The sequence below is a fragment of the Osmerus mordax genome, chromosome 12 (genome assembly GCF_038355195.1).
Source record: "Osmerus mordax isolate fOsmMor3 chromosome 12, fOsmMor3.pri, whole genome shotgun sequence".
Taxonomy (NCBI): domain Eukaryota; kingdom Metazoa; phylum Chordata; class Actinopteri; order Osmeriformes; family Osmeridae; genus Osmerus; species Osmerus mordax.
In genome coordinates, this window is record NC_090061.1 from 6,528,851 (window position 1) to 6,554,875 (window position 26,025).

Below are 26,025 nucleotides of genomic sequence, written 5' to 3' on the forward strand. Positions count from 1 at the left end.
TCGGGGGCCTTGTGCAAAAAGTATTTCCTGTTGTCTCAGAATTCCAGTCACCCATCTCGCCTCGCCCCCCCCCCCTCCACCCAAATCCTGTTTTGTTCCTGTCTAGACACATCACACACACATTGTGCGGGCCTACCTGCCCAGAAACTCTAAATGCCACCAGTTTGTGTAATGGGCTTACAGGTGCAGTGCACACAGGGCTTACTGCCTGTAGAACAGCCTGTATTATAATGTTTGTTTTGGTTCTCAGATGAATGGCGATCTTTCTGGGTTCCTGGGAAATGTATATATTTTAATTCTTTATGTACTTTCCTGTTTAAACAGACGAGTCTAACTGAGATGTTATATCATTGGCTGAAGTGGTGCGTTCAAGATGAATAAAACATGCAGTAAAAGGCATTTATCAGTGGATATGACTGTGGAAATGTATGGTATCCACTCACTTGGCTTACTGCTATCCAATTTAAAGATGAATTTACCTGATTCTCTTGTTTGTTCAGTGAGCTTAATGGATATGATATCTCTATATGCATGTTAAAGATGGCGGCAGTCCAAACAGCGACAACACACACTGACACAGAGCATTACATTGCATTGGGCATCCCGTTGTTTCTGTTTTGTTTGAAAGTGAATGATACTTTGCATACAGTAAAGGTACCAATTTCTATGCTTGGGGGAAGACACCATTTGCATGTCAGACAGAGTGAGCTGAGGCTTACTGACTCAGATGATAGCCTATTTGAAAGTGGACTGCCTACTGATACAATTCCACAGGAGCTTTGAAAATAGGGGCCTCATCGCGTTCTGCCACAATAGGGCTTGAGTAACTGCCACTCCCCCCGCCGTCTCTAGACGGATCCCTTCCATTTCGCCGCTCCATTCCACTCCTCTGGGATGTGTTGACCTCAGACCGACAGAGGAGGGGACCTGCTGCTCGTCTGGGCAGAGAGACATGAAAGAGGGAGCGGCAGAAGATGGACTCCTTCGAAAGCGCCTTCTGCTGCCGCAGTTCCAGCCCTCCTCACGGCCCGCGGCTGTCTGTGCTGGGCAGAGACAGAGAGGGGGAGTGGGAGAAGGAGAACAAATGCAGAGAATGAACGAGAGGAAGAAAGGAAGGGAAAAAAATCTCTGAAACTCGGAGAGGGAGACAAAGAGTGAAGAGATACAGAAAGATAGAAAATACCTCGATAGAAGATGGAGAAATAGGGAGCACTTCTCCAAACCTAAAGTCTAGAACCCTCAACCTTCACCACTGATCAAAGAGTGCGTGCAGGCAGGTTAGAGCAGCCGGGGGAAGTGATGCGTCTCCGCTTCCTGTTTGATGGTGTCAGGTGCTTTGACAGAGACAGGAGAGTCTGAAAGCAGAACAGAGCGCCAGAAATCATCTCAGACAAGCTTTCATCCTTCATGCATGTTAGCCACAGTGCCATGATAAAGTATATACAACAAGACATATGCAAAGGCCTGTGTTTAACTGACTTCACTCAGTCAACCTAATCTATAACGCTTTGTGACAATTTCTAGCCCTGATTCAATAGTTGGTAAAAAAACTACTGAAGACACATTTATTTACATTTCATGCAAGATCACCTCAGATTAGATTGAAAACTGCCATGGCGTGAGAAAAGATATGACAGGAGCCATAAACAGGGTAAACCATCTGAATTTCAAAACAAGTAGTCATCTCTAACTTTAAAAGAACAGTCTTCGAAAAGTCCCCCGGCCTTGAGGTTTTAGCAGGGGAAGGAGTCACCCAAGGTTCCTCGGTAGCAGGTGTATAAATCTCGACCTCGGTAGAAGAGCTAGATGATGGCGCTGTAGAGTTGTGACGTTTGATTTACCCCCTCCAGAGGGCTGTAGACTGGTAAAGGGAGGGAGTGAATATTAGAGGCAGGGCGGTCCCGACAGTAAAACACCCGTCTGGCAGCCATTACACTCAGGTGGGCCTGTGATCAATCAGCCTGAGTCGAGCGTAGTGGCCCGGCAGATGTCTGGAGTCAGTAAGATGAACGGCACGGGGGAGAAGAAGGGTAGAGGAAATGAGGAGAGGAGGGTAGAGGAAATGAGGAGAGGAGGGTAGAGGGAATGAGGAGAGGAGGGTAGAGGAAATGAGGAGAGGAGGGTAGAGGTAATGAGGAGAGGAGGGTAGGTTGCGGTGAGCTGAACTGATGGAGCCCACTGTGTGTTATACTGTAGGCCAAGTTTTCACAGAAGAGCACAGAGTAGCATCTTTGGACTTAGGACTCAAGTTGTTTCTTTGATATTACTCTTATATTTGTAGCCTGGTACCAGAGTGTTTTTTTATTATGTGATATTGCATACTCCTTGTTGCTGCTTGAGGATTGAGTGGGCAGTGTGTTAACAACTCAGTAACTGTGATGTTACTAACAAACGTTGACACACAGGGCAAGAGTCTTACTACAGCCTACAGAAAGTATAAAACACCTCATTAAATTGTTGAGCATCTCGGAAGTTACATATGTCTAAGTTTGTAAAGAAGATGTAGGCTCTAAATTCAAGGGCTCTGCATTTCTACTGGACATTGAAATCCCTGTTCTCAGTTACAGGATGATCTCACAGGTGTGATGTGGTGCATTCTACCAGTGCTCTCTCTCTCTGTCTTACACACACTCTTCATCCACAAGGAAGAAGATGAGCCCCCGCAAACACCAGCCTCTGAAACACCACCTAAACCGGATCTGTCTCCTACTGTTTAAAAAGTAATGAGGTCATTTCATTGTGAAAAAGGAACATTATGGAATTTGGCAAGCTAATGAAGACATGCAGCATTAGCAGTTCTGACTGTAAATTATAGATCGATGAAGGATAGCAGATGTTCTTCAGTTGTCTGATTCCCAAGGCCCTCTTTCTAAAAGGCATTTCAAAAGCATGATTTTATTACTATACTCTCCAATATAAGCTTTCTCTCTCTGTCCCTTATTCTTTCTCCTCTTCTCTCCACTACATATTTTCTTGGTTCCTTGAACACAGAAGATTAACTTTTTAAAAGTTTCGAGTTGAACAAATAAAAAATGTTTGGCTTGTTTTTCAACCTTCTGTACATGCTTCAGTAAAGGTCAACCTTTCTTTTCAAAACAATGTTGTTTTCCCTTCTTCTCACATACCCATCCTCACCACTGTTTAATCTACTGACTGACCGGGTTCGTAGATGTTTGTGTACTATGGCAATGCTGCTAAAGCATTGTTCTGTACAGCTTTTCAGAAGGCAGACGCCTTAGTTACAGTTCTTAGATATTCTCAGATTGTCTTACTTCCTTCTGTGCTTGGTTGTTGCACGGCCTCGAGGCATACTTGATGTACGCTCACACAACCTGCAGACACCCATGACGCACACGCACACACAGACCTCATTGTGCGCTAAGCCTTCCGTGTCTACCTCGTATTGTCCTGCAGCTGAGACCCACGGCCGTCCTCCTTTTCCCTCCTGTGTTTATCTACTATCTCCTCTAATCAGCTGTCTGATCGGAGGGCTCTGGGAGGACCACTGGTAATGAGATTAGTCTGGAACGTGTTTACACTCTCCGCATTCACATCTGTGAGCTCAGCCTCCGCTTCCCCTCTCCTCCTCCTTGACTGAAGAGAGGCAAGATGAATAGTCAATCTGTGAATGGCCAGACCTCATTTAGCAATTCCCAAACCATACATTCGGCCTCACCCCCACCCCCTCCTCTTCCTCCCCAAGCAGCTCTGTCTGTTATTGTCTCCTATTAAGGCTGCAGCCGTAAACCGAACTATTTTTTGCGCCGCAATTATTGTGTTGCGCAACGTGCCACACCACGATGCTTCCCTTTCATAGATACGCCATGCAGGGCAATGTGAGCTGTGTCGTCTCAGTCTGTGCCTGCGCGCGTGCCTTCCTGATGACTAATGACCCGTTTGAAAGTTCAGCAGTGAATCATCTGTCATGGAAACGGCCCCTTCACCCAGTGGAGTTGTATCCATCTCATGTAGGCAGAAGGTACGCCACACGCATGGTGGCACTCAGCAACAACTCAATCAGCCCATGGCTTCCTGAGAGCGAACCACCATCTTTGATACCGGTGTGTGTATGGGCTGTAGGCTGACTCTACAAGTGACATGAGGTTTATACTTTGGCTGAAATGAAATTAGCGGTGCTTAGGAGGAGGCAGCTATTGATCCCGTCTTGGTGAGATAAGGTGAGTTAACTAATTTAAAACAGCTTTAATCCTAAATGACTGTGCCACCAGCCATTCCCCAGAGAATACAAAGCTCTTATGGGAGCTTCGATGTGACCAAATTGACACTCGTTTAATTGTGGTTTAGATAAAGTATTCCAAATGGATGTGTAAATTCCCAAGTCACACAACAGCAGCTTATCACTGTTTGAGGCTAGGGATTTTTCCATTTCCTTTATAGCCAGAACAAACTCTATTTCAAACCCTTACTGTGTTGACAGTAAACTATGCTTGAGTTCTGACTGTCATCTTGCCATGGTAATATCCTAGTGGAACTCAAAGTAAAAAACTTGAGTTTCTTTGCTTTTGAAACGGTTTTTGTTTTTCCATCTACTGCAACAGGACTATTAGAACAAGTCACATAGGTTCCTCTGACAAACTCTCAAGACTATGTCCTGACTTGACCTACCTCCAGCATTGAAAGAATCTCCATATCAGTTGTCAAACAACACTAACTAGTGAGAGATAGCTTCAGTGCCCAAGGAAATCCATCATGGGTGTTGTCTGAGACGCCTAGCATTATGAATTAATGTTATTTTGTTTCTGGGGGGTGGATGGGTGAACTATAGCACCAAAGCCTTCCTGTTTCTTAAGACAAAAAAAAAAAAAACAGCAGTAATTCTATCCATTCTTTGCCCGCCGAGGCACCAAATCATGACTTGTTGCACCATTAAAAAATATAAAAAATACTTGTGATTCTATTCTGTCTGACAGTTGACTACAGGCTGCGCGTTCACAGCAGGCCAGTTGTTCATGTGGAACAACTGGATGCGACACAGGGGGAAACAGTACTTGGAAAAAAGGATCTTGGCCTATGTTGTAATATCAGTTTTAAGTCATTGGTGCATAGCAGTTTGGCCTGTCAACTGTCAACATAGTGATTAGCACATTGCATTAGTACATTGATCAAAATAGATTTGAAATGATTCGAGGCTCTGCCTCAATTTATCTTTTCCACTTGGTTAGGTGAGTCACATTTATTCCTGCAATGTTATTTCCTCTTCACATATTTCTGAAGTCTTGTGCAGCTTTTCTGGTCGCTGTTCTTCATTATATGACTATAAATAATTTCTCCCATGAATGCTCAAGGTAAATATTTGCAAATCTGTATCCAACACTATTCAATTCAACAAATGTTTTAGAACCCATGATTTACATAATTTCACACTGAAACTCATCCTCATAAATTTGACATCTTCAGATACTTCGACAGGTTTAACCTCATTTGAGTCTCTCTTCTGTCACACAGGTGTAACAGCCCCAAGTCCAGATCATTACATGGACTGTGATCACACCAAAATGTCATTAGTCACACCATTTTGAGAGAGGGAAACAAATGATGCACAATTCAATTAGAATCAACAGATTTACAGGCATCATGTTCCTCCTTCACGCTGGATGAATATTTTTGATCGCCTTGCTCTTGTTTGCAGACAATTTTTTTTATCATCTTACAACCAGTAGTGTAGCCATGCCCCCCCCCCCCCCCCCCCCCCCCCCCCCAATTTTGGATTGCTTACAATACAAAATTAAGGAATTGTTAAGGATGTGTATATATCATTATCGTTTTTAGATAGATGAAAAATTCTGGCTACCCTACCGCTTAAAACTGTCTAGTTTTTTGGCGCATTGACAGTCCGGAAGGAGGGGGGGCAGACTGCTATGTGATCTGATTAGACAATCAGGGCATTCCTGCAGATGAGCCCAGACAGGGGGCAGGGAGTCCCTGACATTTTGACTCTTCCAAAAGCCGTCTGTCTGGTCTATAGCATAACAGAAGGCCTTTATCGTGCGGGTAACGTCAGAGCCTGGCAGGAGCAATGCTCATTCTCCAGAAATAATAGGAATCCTTTCATCGCATTTACAAAATGTGGTTAATACAACCAGTCACATTGACATTTATACTGGATTACAGTTTTGTGTCATGTTAGTACCCCTAGCTAACAGAGATGGAGGGAACATATGATGCCGAAGGTAATAGCTCAAAAGGATAGAGTTGTTTTGAACGACCTTGTTATCAATCTGGATTTCAGGCCGCACAACCCCCTTAAGGCTCCACTGGGTATCAGCTGCACATTCCTCAGTGAGATCGAACGCTTTGTGTATAGTTTGTGGTTTATCAGATGCTTTGCTCAACACGTCATGCAGTAGCACAAGCCTGTTTGTGGTCCCAGACTTGCCATGGTGTGGGCTGAGAACTAAGTGAGGAAGAGCTGCCGTTATGATGCATTTACTCCAGATCCCTATACACCCAGATTGTTCGTGGCGAGCGCTTCGTTACATAACCAAGACAATCTCCCCCGTGACCATCGAGGGTTTGTTGTTTTCTCACACTTCTTCCGCACTGGGCGAATAGAACTATGACTCCCATGACTTCTGTCTGCTCCATGTCTGCAATGATACCAGCTACCCTCCTTCTGTCTGCCTCGCCTTTGTCTCTCCCACAATGTCCATCTGCAGCCATTAACGTTGTGTTTCCTTTAAAACAAAATCCATCCATTGACACCATTCATTAATTTTCTATGGGTCTGGTTGTGGAGGTTCTGGGGAGGCTTTTCTTTCAGGGACATGTGGTGGATTGTGGGACATGACTAAATACAGCAAGCTGTTCTTCAGGAAATACCACATACTGTACTGTAGCCAGCCTAAACCTAATCTCACCTGAATCTCTTCCCTAGTTCGGTTTTATCAATTCTGATTGGCCAAAAGTGGGGGGAAAAGTCCAAAGACGGTTTATCTTCCAAGCTGGCACTTGAGGCTTCCAACAAGGTGACACATCTTTCACATGGTAGTGCTAATGACCCCATACCCCACATACCTGCCTCATTCAGTACAGTTAAGCACCTAAGTATAGACACTGAGGGTTGTGTCCCAGACAGAGTGCCCCAGGTGTGCGCTTGTTAGTGGTGAGGCCATCTAATCAGTGTCAGAGAGGTCCACAGCACACAGAGGACTTTGTTGACAAAAGTTGGCTGCACCTGCATGCTGTATGCTTATGGCTGCCACCAAGTCCATCAACCTCTAAATCACACTTGGCTGCATAAGTTATGACAGCCTTTAACCTACCTGCCACAGTAAGGGCAACTGTGAATGATTTCAATATTTACCTTTTATAGTTTTGTCTATTCGAATAATCCGAGTTGTTCCTAAGATAATGATGCTGAAGTACTATATTGTGTTTAGGTTGACTTCGTCTGAACAGTAAAAAAGCTCATCATAAACCTCTATATGACTAGAAGAAAGCTATGCTAGTTTATCTATTTGGAGTTGTTGCAGGCTTTATATACCCAGACTGAACTGAAGCAGGCGCAGGCCACAGACAACAGGGGGTTGGGGAGTCAAGGGGGCTGTGTAAGAGGGATAGCCACACTACAAAGTACTTTGCTGGAAAACAATGACCTCATCCCTCAGTGTTTCCACTCAGCATTTAGATAGTGGATGCCCTAGAACCCACTACATATCATTTCTGGTCCCTGTGATTTCCTAACAGGATTTAACTGTGCAACATCTAATATGCTAGTGAACAATAATCTCCTTATTCTCTGTGGGCAATCTGTTTAATATTATAATTCATGTCCTCTTATGAAATAGACATTTAGAGCAATTTAATATATAGCCTATATGTCTGTTCTTATTACAGATATAAAACAAAGGCAGAAATATGTGCTGTCCACATGAACCTAATAAGGACTGTATGTGACTGAAAGGCAATTATGGTTTTAAAACGCAGATAAATGAGTTCGTACATTTCAGGACAAAAAGTACGGCGTTATTACAGTCTATTTCATCATACAGTGTCTACTCAGCCGGGAAAGCAGATGTATTGCGGTCATTACGACGGACATTGTAACAGGAAGGACTTTTTTGTCAGCAAGGATCCCATCACGTACATCCAGTTGACATTTACACTTTACGAAGGAGGAGGTCGGACTAGGTTCCAGACTCATCATCCGCCCAGTAGGGCAGGCTGCGCTCGTATATCTGTCGATTTTTGCTGTTGGTATTGTATGGGTAGGAGGAGTCGCCTTCCTGTGATTGTGTGCCTGCTCTCTCTCTCTCTCTTTCTCTCTCTTGCTCGCTTTCTCGCTGCCTCATTTTTCCAAAGTTAAATATTCTAGCCCGAGCTTTCCACGGTGCGCCGGGGCGGGTTGCGCGTCGCGACCCAGTGAAACGCTCGATCCACGTCTAACGTCCGTCTCTTTTATTGAAGTGTTTCTTAACTTCTTTTGCTAGCCGTTTTCAAGATGACAGAAGAAAAGACTGTTTGGCATATAAAGCTGGTAGGTGACTGAAACCCCTCCCCTTGTGAACTAGTGTATATATGTTTTTCTCAGGTTGCAGGGTAACACGAGGGGAAGCTGTCGGAATAGAATCAAGAGACCGTACTTTTTCTATTGGGGTTAACTGTAGCCTGTTTCTGAATTGGCGTACGCACTCTGAATGGAACTGCATCAAATGCGTGTTAACATGTCTGAGGTACTGATGTTTTATTAGAATGTCGTTATGTATAAATACATGTAAAAGGCCCTTGGTGTTTTGGGGATGCTCAGGAACAGCAAACACAGTTTCCAACGGCAAGATGGTCGGAATTGTTGGTGATGCGGTGCCAGGCTTCCAATTATACAAGTAGACAATGCACGTGTGTGATGTTTTGAGTCTTTGCACACGCGGACAGTTCTTTCAGATGTTCTTGGTTTTGGACGAACACGAGTAGGCTATTAACGCGCTGATTATGTTTTCCTGTGATTATAATGGAATTTGCGAATGGGCAGTGTTTGTGATTACTTGGCCTTGACTGTTGGTATTTGTTGTGGCTTGTGTTTTGCATTGATGTTGTGATTTCCCTATGAGAGGAATTTTTGCTGGTGCAAAAATGATTGTGCATTACATTGTCTTGAGTCCAGCGCTTCTAAAAACCCTGAATGTCAGACTGAAAATATGGTTATGCGTTATAGGCTATCAAACGATCATTAATCCTGCTTTCTATTAGTTTGAGGATAAAAACTCACCTTTCATTGTAAATTCGTGATTTTCAAATGAATTAAACGATTTACATTAATGTTTTCTTAGCGTTAATCTGCTCTGCTTGGGTTAAGGTGATGGGCCCATGTTTGATTTGAATCTCACAAACTTTCATCGTGTAATGTCATGCCATGCGAAAGCAACTACTTGATTTAAAGGGAGCTGAGTGCTTAAACTGAAGATTTTGACCATGCATGTTTCAGATTGAAAGGTTGAAAACTTAAAGATTTATAACGAAGGTCATAAAAATGTCACAGAACTTCGCCCATGGTTTAATGTGATTGGTCTGATGACTGTTAAAGATACTTTCATCACTGCAATTTGTTAACACTAAACAATCGTGTGCAATCTAATACAGGCAATGGTAGGTCTTCTGACATTTCTGACATATCCTTCCTTTTCCAGTGCTGTCATCCCTCATGTCTGTTCTTAGAGGCTGTTCATATCGGTTGCTGTTTACTGTAGACAAACAGGTTATGTTTTTCCGACTCACAACATCATTATTTTTTTCCTAGAACAGACCCAAACCGAAGTCCAACCTAATCAGGCCAGGCTGAATACTCAATAAAAGTAGTCTGTCCTGGTTTGATCCCTGCTTTGAATGCGACTAGTCTATCTGACATCTAAACACTGTACTACAAACCTCATCAGCTCGATTGCACTTCAGCCAAATCGGATGTTCAAGATCCCAGACAAAATAGGGCGAAAAACAAAGCGAAGGCATTGTGCCATTGGCATTTTAGGTATGAGCTCTCTTCTCTCTTTCTCTCTCTCTCTCGCTCTCTCTCTCTCTCTGTGTTTTTTCCTCTCTGTCACCCTCTCTATCTTCTCCATTCAGTAAGGAATGGCTGATGTTGACTGCTTTGTCTGTCAGGCATAGGCACAGTGCAAAGTCTTTAGTCTCTGTTTGACTGTGATTAACCTATTTAGTTCAGCCTTACTCAGTGAAAACCCTGTCTATTAGCCAAAGACAGTGGAACAGGTCTTGAGAGGGACTTACACATTGGACTATTCTTTAGTTAAAAATGATGCTTGTTTTGACCATGGAGACACATAACAGCGTAGTACCTGTAGTCTGTATTCTGATTAGGCCTCATCAAGGATCTCTGTTGGTCACGGTGGGACAAGGCCAGGGAGGGAGCGATGTCCCCCCCCCCTCCCTCCCTCCCCCCCCAAATCCAGCATGTCTCTGCTCTGTACAGTTCAGTGTTGGGGTCAAGGCAGTGCAGCAGGTGCTCTCCCTAAGCGGAGGCATAACTCTCTCTTCCATGACATTTTAAGATCCCTTTCCACTGGTTAAGACAGCGGTTGAATTAGTCACAGTGAGCCGGCCACCGCTGGCTCCAGACTCAGGAGGACCTGAACCCCAGCCAATCCGCTAATTCCTGAAGTTGTAACCGTCCACATAAATCACTTACGCACTAGTTCCTCCGTTCTTCTTAAGGAAGACAGGATGTTCTCGCGTCCGTCTGTATTGGGTTGCACACGGGAACAGTCAATGAGGCGGGAAAGTCCCCTCTGCTTCCATAAAAAGCTGAGTCAACGAAGGAGCAGCATGGGGTCAGCTCCATTACTCATCACAAGTTCGGTTTGAGAGGGGAACTAATCTCGGTGTGGGGCGGTCGAGACATCCACCTGGTTCATCAATAGGGAAACCCTCGGACCGGGAAGCTCCTCCCTTGAAACACTTTTCTGGGATTATCTGAAGTCAAACCCTCTCCTAATAAAGTAATTGTTATGCATTATGAATGAGATATCCCTTTTCCATGGGTTACTCGTCCATTTCCTCTACACAAACAGGAGAAAGGGTCCATTCCTTACCCTGGCGCCCCCAACACACACAGCACTCACACCCTCATGAAGCTTAGCCTCTCGTCTTTCTCCTGTCGACTCATAAGTAATCAGTTTGAAATGTGTTCGTACCGCAGTGACAGCAGCCAAGGAGTAAATGACAGATGTAACCCTGAGCTGATATAGTCAGATATCTGCACACCATGTTTGACCACAGGCCTGGTAATGAGGCAGGCTCCGACAAGTAATCCCTCCACCTGGATGGGAACTGGGCCATTGCAATCCAATTCACACAATCATGAATCTTGGAACAGGAAAGGATTTCTACAGAATCATACGTTTAAAGAAAGTACAAATGCTGAACCTTCACACTGCAAATAATCCAGTTTTCAGTTGCGTCCATCTTGTCCACCCAGTTGCCTACCTCTGGTTTGAGCCTGATTGAAGTCACGTGGATCATGAATGGATGGCTGTGTGTGTTCATGCTGAAGTGCTACAGGCATGAATCTTCTGGAGACCTAAGCTGCCAATGGGCCTGAGAGTCAGACCTAGCCTGGTCTCCCATACCCACTCTCATTAATTCACTGTGTGTGCAACCTAGCTTACTAAAGCTACTAGAGATGTTTTGAGGCCCTACGGTGCAGCCCTTCAGAGCTAGCTGTGTGTTTAGGGAGCTATGTAAGTCAGAAGTGTAGAGTAACAAATTGTTCCGAGGCTTAACATAGTTAAGTGTTCGCTCCACTGGCCTGCAGGAGGCCCTAATGTAATTGGATTTTGTGACCCCTTCTGATTTTGATTGAAATGCTTTGAGAACCAGCAGGGTGACCAGAGAGGAGTTATCTGATTGCTCCACGTTTACTGGCAAGAATGGCGCTGCATAGACATGTGCATATGCACCCACACGAACACACACAGATAGAGTTAACAGGCTGCCATACAAACATGTTCTACATACAGCCCAGCTGCTTTGTTTTGGAGAAACTGTGGGATTGTTTCCACGGTGATAATTACAGCCACCTTGACATTCTTTACAATTCACGTATGGCAATTGGAGCAAAGTGTTCATTATTGTTGTACATTGTCTCTGTGACCAATACAGCTAGCTTAGCTAGGCTCGATCAAGCATAGGCGGCGAGGTCCCATGCCCAGGCTTACATGTCCCTGATTCTCTGTCTGACCCCAGCTGGTCTGGTCGAGCCGTCCCCCACCTGGGAGTCACTGCACTTCTCTGGAACAAATCAGAACTGGAACGAATTAGGACATTATCATGCTTTTTATCTTTCTGTTCTTCTTCTCTCTCTCTCTCTCTCTCTCTCTCTCTCTCTCTCTCTCTCTCTCTCTCTCTCTCTCTCTCTCTCTCTCTCTCTCTCTCTCTCTCTCTCTCTCTGACACACACACAATCACTCTCTCTCTCTTTTTGTGAAAATAGAGATGAATAGGCCACTGTCATTTATATACAACAAAGAAATTGTATTTTATTCCGTCCCTGTAAACACTGTCACACACCATATATTTGAGAAATGATGACATTTCTCAGTATTTTAAATCTTACAGGGTCAACTGGATTATTCCGGGTACTTCAGGGGAGGGGGCTGATAAAGGGATGGGACATGGCTGGTTGGCCAGGCAACTGCAGTTATGGGAGGCATATTTAGACAAGGAGTTATAGAAGGAAAGATTCTGATTGGTTCTGTAGCTTTAGAGCCTGACTGGCAGGGCTCTGAGGGGTGTTGGCTGATTGGACGGGAAGTTGCGGAGGCAGGTAGCAAGTGGGAACTGATCTCGGTGTGTTTGGCTAGCCAGACACAGAAGCTCCACAGACAGACAATCAGCTGGAGTTGAAGAGCCATGGAGCCGTGCAGGGAGGGGCGAGGCTGGGAGTTTCCAGCAGCTGAGACAGGCAGACTCCCACTGTGGTAGTTAAGCACCAGCTGCGGCTGTGTGTCCTCGCCTGCAGAGCTTCGTGTGTTTCCCATGATCTCACCTGGCTTGGGGGCAGCAGGGCACAGAGATCAGGCCCAGCCTTGCCGTCATCCAGCCCACCTCTGGGCTTGTCTCCAGGGACTCAAACACCGCCTGCTTGCCTGGACAGGCTGAGAGCACTGGAAGGCCTCGCCTCCTCAGTCATGGAGGGAGAGTAGGGAACAATCCACCAGGCTTCAACTCTCTAGCCTAAACACAAGCATATGAAATGTGACTACTAAGACACCACTTGTACTGCTCTGAATTGTAAACATACCCCAGCACACATACACATGCACACTCGTTAAACAGTAGATCACACCCACTAAGACCCAGGGCGACATTTAACAGTGAACACTTGATTCCGGTAATGAATGATTCCACTTTGGGCTGTGTAGATGAACATAATCCTGGCCAGATGGGGAGGAGGTGTCTAGCGGGAGCGGTTGCTCCTGTAACGGGGCAAGAAAGAACAGTTAGGAGGGCTGGTCGAAGGAGGGATGAAGTGAAAGGTGGATGCTAGAGGGGCAGGTGACGGCTTGTAGGGTGGAGGGAGAATAGTGGAGGAGGGAGTGTGACAGGATTAGTAGGGGAGAGCAGTGGATGGAAAAATGAGGGTTGAGGGAGGGAAAGAGTGCAGGAGAGAAGGGATTTTGGGATCTTAATGACTCATGTAGAACACTCATAAACCATTTAATACCACCATCTGGGCACACAAGACACCTACTCCATCAAGCCAATTTCTCTCTTCAGCTGTCAGAAGAAAATAAACAGTCTGAATAAGATAGATGGGCTTCAAACAACGCTAAAAACTCTTCATTTACCATTTTCTCTCAATCACCCTCTGGTGATATTGACAGTAATTCATATCAGTGACGCATTGGCCTGTTTGTTTTCATTTAACAAAATATAATTAGAATGTTATTCTGTCGTCAACCTCGGTTGGCTTTGTGAAAACACACACTTAAATCATCTTAATTGACCATGACATGAGGTGTAGATTAATTGTGAACATGCCTCAAACTGCAATACATTTGGACAGACTTTTTTCAGTTTCAAAGTGAACATTAAATATCAATACAAAAGGTATCATACATCTTCACAAAAGTCATATTGGTAGTCTCCCTATGAAGATATTGGCGAGTAGTGTTTACATAACTAGCGAGGTGAGACATAACCTAAAAGCTTGTTGTCAGAGTGTGTCCCAGCTAAACTACATTTTATTTTATGGATAATAGAGCTTTGAAGGGAATATTCAAGAATCTAGGAGTGGTCAGAGATGCAGTGAAAGTTTCTCATCTATAATTCATTGAGGATGAGAAGCATCAACACCCTGTTCAAATGGCTCTCTCCTAAACCACTTACTCTAAGCTCATGCTCCTTAGACCTGAGCGTCCTTAAGTGCTGACAACAATCTTTTTGCACCTCTTAAAAGAGCAAACGTACAAATATCAGAGGTCCTGTGTGTGATGAATAAATGGAATTTGACATGTGAAAGCAGCAAATGCCTGACATTTCAGCAAATAGAATCAGCTTAGGAAATCAAAGACCTGCCAAGGAAAACAATGGTTTCCCCATCCACAGGAAATGCCAAACATTACACAGGTTTATAAATAGAGACACATGACTTTCTAGAGTGTGAGACAGTGAGTGGACTGGAACCATTTCCCAAGAGTTCAAAGACAATGTCTCCCTCCGTTTAGCTCTAACTCACCTGCTGAATGGTGGAGTGGCCTTGTAACACCACAAACAGCTGTTAGTTTATTCATAAGGCCACCGAGTGGCCTCAGAAGTTGTTCTCCTGACCGTGTGTCCCTGGTGGGCAGCGCCTGGTCCGGACTCGGCCTCACCAAGCACTGTGGAGCAGTAAGCTGCCATGTTCAGCGTTCCATCACCTCTTAGATGTGAACACATTCTGCGGCCGTCAACTGTTCACCCCAATCCTGCATGTCAGACCCATGCATGATCCTGTCCCATGTTGCCTGACCTGCCAAGCAGACCCCTGCCATGGTACAAGTGGAAATCAAAAGTCGTTACTGCTTTAAAATCTGCATCAACCTTTTTCTTTGTCATCTTCCACTTTCTAAAGAGAGAAATATAGAAAACCAAATATATTGAGAGCTGTTTACCAAAATGAAGTCATCTTCTTTGATGGGGTAAAGATGTGGATGATTCAGCATCAAACATCTGACATCTCTTTCATCCGTAATAGCTTTTTATGTGAAGCAGATAACATATTTGTGCTTGTTGGCGGGTTTCTAGGAGATTGAATCATCTTCACAGATGCACACACACATAAAAACAACCTTTTTGGCAGAAACCTGCTCATACTGTTGAGATGGAAGTTTATTTGTAATTAAATATTTTTTACGGCACTTTCATTTGACACAGTGGCGTACAAATGTTTTGCATTCACTTGTGTTTATTTAGTCCTTCAAGCTTTTCTAAATGATTGTTTTGTCACTTTGCTCACAAAGGGCAGCAGATTGTTTTCTTGGCCACTATGCAAGTACAGATTCCCACTGAAAGATCCCCAATACAGACAATCATACTTGAGTTTATTCAGCGCCTAGACAGATTTTTCATAGGGGCCTGCGCAAAAATAGCATATTTATAGGAATTCCAGCTAAAGGTAAGCTATTATATAAGCCACAATCACTGCTTTTTATTTACATGCATGTATAGTGAGATGGATTCCCATCCAACTTAGAATGTGTGTGTACTGCTGTGAGATAAGAGAAAATTAGTTCCTCCTGTATATGCAATTTGTTTTTAATCCACAATCCATTTGTTGCGTGGTATTTCAGGTTTAATTACAAATCTGTGAGAATGGTACTGTAATGATTTTCAGATTCAGAGTTTGAATACTTTTATGGGAAGGCAATCTCATGCTCCTCTGTCAACTGTCAAGGTTATCCAGCAGTAGAAACGGTTCGCTCTTAAAATCAGTGGCACTTGTCAAATCATCTCTCCATTTAAGAACAGACTCTTATGCCAAGAAAATGAAAGCCGCTCAATCAAATTCTGTTATCTACATCCACGAATGCAGCGAGGCTCAACTAGAAAGCTGTCACACACCGTCAGACTGGACCTTACCCATTAGCAGATTTAACTAATAACAAAACAAAGCCTAAATTGGTGTGCTGTTGAGGTTTTGGATATCTTCAGATCTCAGAGAATATACTGGACCATTTGCAAGCATTGTGGCCCTGTAAAATGCACTAGCAGTGTTTCTGGTGCCCTACAGTACATCCAATCAGAGACTTCCCCATGGAGGCTGGAGAGATGGAAAAGCACATCCTGGGTCAAGTGTCTGCATCAGGGCCGACCCGGCCAACGTGGTTCCACACTAAGCAGCTTAGACCCTGGGCCTCTCCTTCACTCTCCCCCCTTCAACACGCTCCTCCACAAGCTCAGCTAAATATCTCATGAGCTTCTGCGCTGAATGTCTTTCCAGGGGGTTTGGTTCTCACCTAAGCAAATGCACATTCATAATAGAGGCAGTGTTGGTTGAGGCTGGGGGGGTAGGTTACGGGGGATACACAGGGTGTTGAGGAGCGATAAGACACTTACATACTTCCACACTAAGAGCCTTAGAGGGGACCGACAGCACCGTTTGACGGTATTAGCATCGCAGTGCGAACACCGTCAGCTTCAGCAGTAACAGTGTGTTATTGTGAAAAGAACTGCTTTACTCCAAAGTAAGACGCCGAGCAGAGAGAGTACGATGGACCTCCACCCACCAGTGACAGGAAGCTGCCTTTAGATCCTGGTCCTGGGTCAGTCACCATGGGATGATGACGAGATTATTTACTTGTTTATGTAGGGGGTGAGGGTGTCTTAACACACATCCAAAGCCATGTTATGCAACCGACTTGTTTTAGGATCGAGTAGGATGTGAACGGGTTAAGGCCCTCTGGAAGAGCCTGGCCTCCTGCTCTGGAAATGGCACTCCATGTGAAATGGAAACGCCTGGCCACATTACTGTTTACATTCTATGAATAGAAATCTCATGTTTGATTAAACCAGCCAGCGCAGAACAGAGAAGGGGTGAGAGAGGAAATGGGGGTGGCGGCTGGAAAAAGAAACCGAAGCCAGAAATCGTGTGTGTTTTTAACGAGGTTGTTGTTTTTTTTCTTCTGTTCTCAAACAACTGCAAACGGATTCTTGGTCATTTCCTGGTGAGGGCCGGAAATGGAACACGACAGGTTCCATGAGCGACCAGGTCTCGTTCTATATCATTTGAAGTAGCCTATGGTTGTGCTGCTTTGCCGGTTGATTGGCACTCATTTTGAGGGCCAACATTTCCTTTACTGCAACCACAGAACAAAACCCAGAGGTGTCTGGCTAAACTCAACATTACATGGTACAGACACATCTCTTATGCCTGTGGGGATTGGCTGCCTGCACATTGAAATTTCTATTCCCTTTAAGAATGCACCCTTTTCACGTGCCCTTATGTGATCGAGACCTCACCTCTGGAATTCCGACAATGTATCTTTTCTAGTTTTCTGTGTAGACCCTCCAGTGCCCATTAGCAAAACAAGACGATGTTTGTGGTTCTGCTGGTTGCTACCCAACCAACAAGCGGTTATAGACCATCCAGTGTTACGTCCAATGGCTGAAACTACTGTTTTGCACCCCTTACGCATGTTTGCACTTACTGGGCATGTCAAGGGCTACGTTAAATCAATACTGTAGATTAAAATTGCACAATTAATTCAGAATTGTGGATATTTTGTTGTTACCTCTGTTCCTATAACAATTCAGTTTACCCCTGGAGATTGATACAATTCTTATGTCCTGTACATTAGCTAACTGTTAATGCTATGCATCGATGGATGAGCACTGCTTTTTTCAGCAATGCCATGATGATTCCTTAGGGATGGAAAAATGAAGATGCCATCTTGAACCTCATCGCAGCCCATTAACCCAACAGAACAGGCCTCAATTACGCCAGCTCTATTTGCCTTCAGACGTTTATTTAATTAGTATTGTGTTGTTGTTCTGCATGAGATGGCTAGTAGCACAATCCAGTAATTTGTAATTAATGTCCGCAACCTTTTGTTCTCACCAGTTCACAACAGTTTTGGCTTGGAACAGATGTACAGTCTATAAGTGTTTAACAAGAAGTGAGCCATTGAGACATTCAGCCACATTGGATGGAGTTGAAATGTATCAACTCAAGTACCTGTTAAGACACTCCTTCCAAACTTGATATTGAAACAGGTGAAGAAAGGTACTTGTCATGAGATAGTTCCAATAGTACTTTGAACTTCCATGATCACCTTAAAGACTTCCACTGGCTGTAACATGTTCTGGCCTGGCAGACTGGGGACGTGGATCAACAGCAGGTCTCATTATTATGACTCGAGTTCCCTTCCCAGTGGTAGATGTTCCAGAGGAAGCTGTGTGTGTAGGTGGATGCTCCTGATGAAGGAGACCCCCCGCTGCGGTGCAGTGCTGCGCTCCGGGTTCCCCAAGCCCCCTCCTGTGACATGCCTGTGATGGGCATCGCACACATGATTCGACCCCGGAGGGAGCCCAGGTGTCAGGAAAGCTGTCAATCACACTGTGGAAGGATATATCGGTCTCCCACCTGACGTCGGGGCATCAGTTCTGCTTCAGCAGAGTCCTTGAAATAATCAGCCAGTCTCACAAGTTCATTTGTGATAATAAGGAAACAAGGCCTTCCACTACAGAAGGACGAAATGTAGATAAGTAAAAGGCGCCAGCTAATCATTTCACCCACTGCAGACAACACGTGGAGTTGCCTGTAAATTCATAACTATCTATCAACCTGTCTGTGTGTGACGAAAAAAATTATTTGAATAACTCATAAGGCATAACTCACATTAAAAAAACGTGTCATTGGACACCATGAAGAATCTACTCCAATGGTGTTCTCCCCGAGAGAAATCTCTCAGAAATGAAACATGTTTTGGACCTGTCCTGCAGCTTCCGGTTTTATCCAACCACAGTCTCTCACATCATGAAAGGCACAACCTTTCCGCCCCTCAAGTGGCACCCAGGCGTCTTGCACGAGCTGGAAGCTTGCCCTCTCTCCCAGGGTGCTTCTTCCCCATTAGGAGGGTGTGTAATGGCTCTCAGGTCCAGGGGGAGGTCGCCCCGACAGCTGCACTCCCCCTCAGAGGAGATGAATGGCCACAGTGCGATGCGTATCGGGAGTGTTGTGTCCATGACCTGTAGATCCCACCCACCATTTCGGCCAGACGTCAGTAACCTCATCCCCCCCCCCACACCCTCCACCCGCACACACTCACACACTGAGACACACTCACTTGTATGGTCTTCTTACACACACTCACTAATGCATATGCACTCTCTCACACACACACACACACAACTCTCTCTCTCTTACTCACACACAAGCACATGCGCTAATGCGTATCTGCAATCCACGCATCTGCACTCCACATACACACACTCATACCTTCACACACTTATACACGCACACACTAGTACCTGACAGCACCAGCACAGCCCACTCTCTCACGCCAGGGAATAATTGAATGGTTCTGTGTTCAGTATGAGTGCAAGGGCTTTTAAGGCCTGTGTCCTCCAGTACAGTCCACTGTGTCTGAAGTGGAGTTAAGACATAATATCACTTTGCTGATATGTAGGTGGGGAAAACTGAATTACTGATAGTCCTGATAGTTCTAAGTGAAGACTATTTTAGGAATGCAGAGAAGTAGCTGAATAGACCTAGATTTGTCAAAGATTCTTTCTTGAAGCAGCACAACTTTGTATGTTTTTGCGAATATTGGATTACTCAACCCAAAACTTATTCAGAAGTGAACTTTCGATACTGCGGTTAAATGTAGCTTGTTCTTGAAACCTAACGTCATTGAAGTATCCTTCAAGTGCTAATTGCTGACGTTCAACCCTATAAATAGTACTCAAGGAAGGGTTTTACTTTTTACTACCGAATTGTGCCCATTGTTTAGACAAGGCTAATTATCATTGTTCCCAGAATGCCATATTCTGTTGTGACGCATGCTTCGTCTAAAACCATACACTGGCACCACGAGTACACAAGTCCCCAGAGGGAAACTTTCTCCCTGTTTGAATAAAGAAACAAAGAGACATACTGTGTGAAAACAAAAGACATAGAATAAGCATCAACATGTATCTATTTTTAAGCCTCACATCTTGTTGGCAATCCTGTACTGGGAATAGAATTCATTAACGTCCAGGCCAATACATGTCATGTTGAGTGCCTTTCTCAAGTCTCGTCTAGACTACTTGACAGCTGTTCAAAGCAGTCCCATATAAACAAGCATACATGTTTGCTGTACTGAAAACCCCTGGAGGGAAAGAGAAAGAAAGAATGCCACAGCCTCTAAGAGGATTAGGACACACGGTTGAAGTGAGCCCTCGCTTGCTCCAAAAAACAAACCGATGACTCATCCATAATATTCATTTATTTTCCTCATCAGATTTTTCCGAGTGGCATGACTACAAATGGATAAGTCCCGCTGTAATCAACATAAGAAAAGATGAAAGCGAGTGGCTCCTTAGAGCTGAGTGCTCGCTTCCATCAGAGGACTGGCGCTAGCAGATGCTGTTTGTCTGCTGTGTCGACCACTTCACCTTAATAACAACTTCAGATTAAGGACGTGTTCTTGCAAGTGTGCGCAGGTTTGCCTGTGTGTGGGTGTTCAGCTTTGCATAAGAGTGCGCCTGCTCTCCCTTGTGTGCATGTGTTTGGGTTGTGTGTGTGTGTGTGTGTGTGTCCTCATATCATGTATTTTGTCCATGTGTCAAGGCTGTTTCATAAAGCTGATTTGCCACTTAGTGGAGCTGTGCTTAGTTATTCCCTTCAGTGACATGGTGAAAGCATAATGAGGCTGTTGCTGTGGACTCATGCACCATGATCTCAGCACATCACCAGTACTGTTGAGCAATCTTGAGAAAGGATTTCTGCCAAATTAGTCACTAAACACATTAGCTATTGGCTATTATAAGAAAGTTAGCTGTCTTATTTCAGCAAGAGCCCAATGACAGTGAAAGAAGCCGGTTCAGAAAGTCCCAAGTGAAGGAGGGATCGATTGAAATGCAAAATGTTACTCTGACCTATCAACAAAAATATCTGCATGATTGGTTCCAACTTTGGGATATATACAGTATATACTGTATATAAAATATACTGTATATAAAATGTGTTTTATACCGTAATTTTTCACTTCCATCCCAAGCAGTTAGCCTACACCTAAATTATCTCACTAAAGGCAGTTACATTTGCTGACATGTTTAGCACAAGATGGGCAGGTGGTCTCAACTATCACTCTGGACAGAGAGTCTAATCAATTGCAATCAAAAGCATAAACTACAATCGAAATATTAACAGTGTTTTGTGTGTTGTGAAAACCACCAGACCCACACACCGTGGGATAAGTCCTTTCGACGTAATTCCAACACGTTTCACAGGACTTAACACAGATGAACCGTTTTCCAGCGCAGGACTTCAAAGCCAAGAAAATCTTTAAACTGGAGATGAGAACGCCTCGGCCCGATCAGTAGAAAGGTCACGCGGGGCACGCGAGATGGGAGATGAGATCTCTTCATGGTACAATGAGAACCTAGTAATGAAATTGCATTATCGGGGGTCATCAGTCTTAATGTGCTCTTCTCATGCTGCTCGCATTGTTTAGATTTGGAGCGGGGCAGTGAGACTATGAATCAGGCTTCATAACCCATATCTGGGTTTTATGGAGTGCGTCTCAATCTCTGTTGGTCGGAGGCCACCTGAGGGACCGTGTTGTTAAACGGTTGTAAACCACCAAGCTGTTTGGATGGCAGGTCAATGGAAGGTCGCCCAGAGCTGGTTGGTAGGGGGGGTGGAGATGACGATGTTGTCCCCTGAGAGGGGCAGCAGAGTTTTTGAAAGGAAAAGGGAGACCTGAGCTGACCTGCTGCTAGCCAGATTGAGGTGATTGGTGCCCATCACATTGAGAAGCTAGTGAGATCCATCAATGAAGACGTATTACCTCCTGGCCTGCAGTGTATTAAATCAGGGACTGTGGTAGCTATTGAGTGGTAAAATATTAATGAGAGGTAAAAGATTTATTTGAAGAGTTTTGGAAGATGGAGAGACCCTTTTTTTACCTCTGATCTTTCTTCTTGCCTCATTTCCGGTCTCTCTTCGTCCTGCGCTGAATCCTCCCTCTCTCTCTCCTCGGGCCTCTTTTCCTCTCTCGCTCATGCTTAGTCTCTCTCAGCGTGTATTTGTCTCTCACTTTCAGCTTCTCTCTGTCTCCCCTCACTCTACCCGAGTTGAAGAGAACTCAAGGGATGGGATTTGTTATGGTCCGTCAGGCAACAGTGCAACGACCGGCGGGTAGGGGGGCTGGTGGAGGCTGGCATGACTGGCAGAGTGCCAGGCATAACGCTGCCATGAGTATGCCGGACGCGGAGCAGAGACGCTGAGCAGAGACGCTGCCCTGGTCCGACTCAGCCCACATCTCAGGGCACTGATTCCTGTCTCTCTGGATTTGGGGTGATTTTACCCATCGGGCTCCATTTTTTTGGAATAGTGCCATGTGATCTCACAATCGGCCACAACTCTGTTGAAAACTTGATTGGCAATCACTTCAGAGGGTTTGTTTACATAGTCAACTCATTATCAACCAGCATTTTTGAGTGTTGATTGTTGATGCGTCACATCTCGACTCTGTTAAGTCTGTGCCCTTATTCTACCCCTTGCTAACTCCTCTTCCTGTCATCTCTTCTTCCTCCCCCCTGTCAGGTGACTGACCAGCCCTCGTGGGATTTGATGTCATCTCTGGACGGGTTCAACTGAAGATGGAAACACTGGAGTCTGAGCTGACCTGCCCAATCTGCCTGGAGTTGTTCGAAGACCCACTGCTCTTGCCCTGCGCCCACAGCCTGTGTTTCAACTGCGCCCATCGCATCTTGGTGTCCCACTGCTCCACCAGCAAACCCCTCGAGTCCATCTCCGCCTTCCAGTGCCCCACCTGTCGCTACGTCATCACGCTGAACCACCGCGGCCTGGAGGGCCTCAAGCGCAATGTGACCCTGCAGAACATCATCGACCGCTTCCAGAAGGCCTCGCTCAGCGGCCCCAACTCGCCCACAGAGAGCCGCCGCCTCCACCCGCGCCCCTACGGCACGCACGGCACCGGCCTCGGCCTCGGCGGCAACACCACCCCCACCGGCGGGATTTCCACCACCAGCGGCAGCGCCCGCGGCAGCCCGGCCTCCGCCATGTCGCTGGACCGCATCAGCTGCCAGTTCTGCGAGCAGGAGCCACCGCGCGAGGCGGTGAAGACGTGCGTGACGTGCGAGGTGTCGTACTGCGACCGCTGCCTGCGCGCCACGCACCCCAACAAGAAGCCCTTCACCAGCCACCGGCTGGTGGAGCCGGTAGCGGACGCCCACCTGCGCGGCCTCACCTGCCTGGAGCACGAGAACGAGAAGGTCAACATGTACTGCATGGTGGACGACCAGCTGATCTGCGCCCTGTGCAAGCTGGTGGGCCGCCACCGGGACCACCAGGTGTCGTCGCTGAGCGAGCGCTTCGACAAGCTCAAGGTGAGACCCTCGTCGGAGCCCGGGAACACGGGAAGGGATACCTTCACCTTAGAAACGAGAGGGATAGACGCGGCACGATTGGGCTTCGGAAAATGGTCCCCCTTGCTCTCTCTCTCCTTCTCTTTCATCTTTTTAGACCTTTAATCACTCTCGTACACAAACAACACAGTTCCAGAAACATCCACTTTGATTTGCAGCTAAATCCGATGGGCGGCCAGGTAAGCCAGAGTTTGCCACAGGGTGGTAAAATCAAAGCTCACGCAGGCGGTCTTGAATTCCAAATGCATTTCAGTCATGAAAGCTACAACGGATTGAAGGGTGTTTCCTAGACAGGGCAGATGAAAGGGCAGATAAGCGATGACATCATTAACGTCTGAGATAAGGCATCTCTCTCTCTTTCTCTCTCTCTCTCTCTCTCTCTCGCTGTCTGTACGTCTGCATGGCACAAACCGTTTAGATAGTTTGAAACGCTCCATTTTCATATACAAAGCTTTTTTCTTTTCTTCCATTCTAGTTGTCAGGTTATTATGTCATACCTGTCAACACAACAGCCTCCTCCTGTCTGCTCCCCTACCCTCAGCCCAGCTGTCTCTTTCAACAGGAGTGATAGAGAGTCATTATAATACTAGATGAGTCTGCATTCTTTAAAGCCGTTCAGTGTGGAACCAGGATGGAGGCAGTGCTGTGCTGACCCGTTACAAAAACACGGACCGCTGAATCAGGGTGTTTGGGGGGGCGGGGGGGTCTTGCTAATGCTAGCGCGCACACAAACTTGCTCTTACAATCGCTAAAGACCAAAGTTGTTCTCCAACCCGAGCCGATGCCCTTTTTCACTGGTGTTTGTAGTAGCCCCAGCCGAATTCTATTGGAGGGTACTTTTTTCTATAGTTTGATCATTCAATTGTGATAGAGCCAGGACTTGGAGCTATCTTGTTTCTGGGATGGGCTCATAGTTTCGGAGAGGTTACATGCCTATTATTTGGAAAAAATCATGTCAGGTCAGGTTTCAAGGACGAGTCAGGTTGAAGGCACAGGTGGCATGAAGGGTTAGGAACTTCTCATTGACATAGCTTCATAAGTTCAGAGGATCTATGCGTCCTCAGAAAAGCGGGGCTTGGATGTCATAGTGTCAGATTGTTGCCTTTTAATAGTGTGTTTGTGATCGCTTAGGTTCCATAACCCTATTGTTCAGAGGTTCCCACATCAAGGACATTCCGCTGATTGTGTGTGTTTGAGTGTGTGTGTGTGCGTGTGTTTGTGTGTGTCACCCCACCCCGCCACCCCCACGTAGTCCTCTCTGGCCTTTGTGCCTAATGCCAGCAGCCTGAACCCCGCTCAATTGTGTGTTAAATGAATGGTATTGTGTGTCATAGACAGGGAGAGAGGGAAGTCGATACCTGAGAAAGTTCCACCTCCTGGGTCCCAGGGCTCCATCCCATATGACGATACTGGAATCACAATAAGGTCCTCCAGAGACACGACCAAATGCACAGCCACCACGGTTTAAACAATCTGCCTACTCGTAATCCTATTCTGTGAATGCATTTGGCTTTTTAGTGACATTTTAAGGTTTTGGAGAAGCATCTTGAAAGTATCTGGACAAAATCGGACGACACACAAACTTCATGATGATAAGTTTGTCTGCATTGCTGAATATAACAACCGTATGTCCATAGGAACACGCTTATTACATGCGCTGTTTCTTTTAGTGTCTCCACTTGGATGTACAGGTACAGGCATTTTACCGTCATTTGTCCCCACAGATCTCTTTTACAACTCTCTTGTACTCTCTCTTGAAGTGTAGCGAGCGTGTGTGGCCAGAGCTCATTTGAATGTGTCCCTGGCCAAGGCTTTGAACACTGACGACTTTGAACTCCCTATCCCCCAACCTGGGGAGGGAACCCAACGCCGTTGCCAAGCCCCCCGTCCCCCAGCGCCACTGTTTCTCTTTCAGCATCGCAAACTTTTAATCTTCCTTCTGGCACCGATGGAAAATAACTAGTGTTATTTTGGAGAAGGATGTACTGTTGTTTTGGAAGACCTATGGCCATTTAAACCAATGCTTATGCTCACTAATTCACTGAGATGGCGAGTTTGACCCCCCTACAACCTTTCCTTGCATGTTTTTCGGTTTTTTGTGTTTGCTGGAGGCTAAGTAGGCAAAATAGATCACAGATTTGAGCTTGCAGCTCTCCTCGATGAAAATAAGAATGGAAATATGAACATCCCCAGCTGAAATCCCCCGTAAGTTGTTGCCATGTTGTTAAACCTAGCAACAATGACCACTGCTAGTTATAACTGTGTACAGTTACGACAGATACTGTAGTTTAGACGGTTCAAAACCTTCCCACTATTTAAAAGGACCTTGCCACAGTTTGAGACACTAGCCAGACTGATCTATGGTGCTTTCTGTCTCACAGCTAATTGATTGAGGGGCAGTGACTTTCAAAGCCCGGGT

At 45.4% G+C, this 26,025-nt stretch overlaps 1 protein-coding gene across 3 annotated transcripts in view; it reads left to right on the forward strand.

Annotated features, from left to right (window-relative positions):
- Nucleotides 1-26,025, forward strand: part of mid2 (midline 2) — an 88,100-nt gene that overhangs the window by 21,311 nt on the left and 40,764 nt on the right. For 2 of the 3 annotated variants that reach the window (XM_067247709.1, XM_067247711.1), the window contains exons 1-2: nucleotides 8,364-8,497; nucleotides 22,762-23,567. In XM_067247709.1, coding sequence (XP_067103810.1) covers nucleotides 22,818-23,567 — 750 coding nt within the window. In that variant the 5' untranslated portion in view covers nucleotides 8,364-8,497; nucleotides 22,762-22,817. Of the gene's footprint in view, nucleotides 1-8,363; nucleotides 8,498-22,761; nucleotides 23,568-26,025 lie in introns of those variants that run through there. The other variant, XM_067247710.1, reaches the window with a different exon arrangement.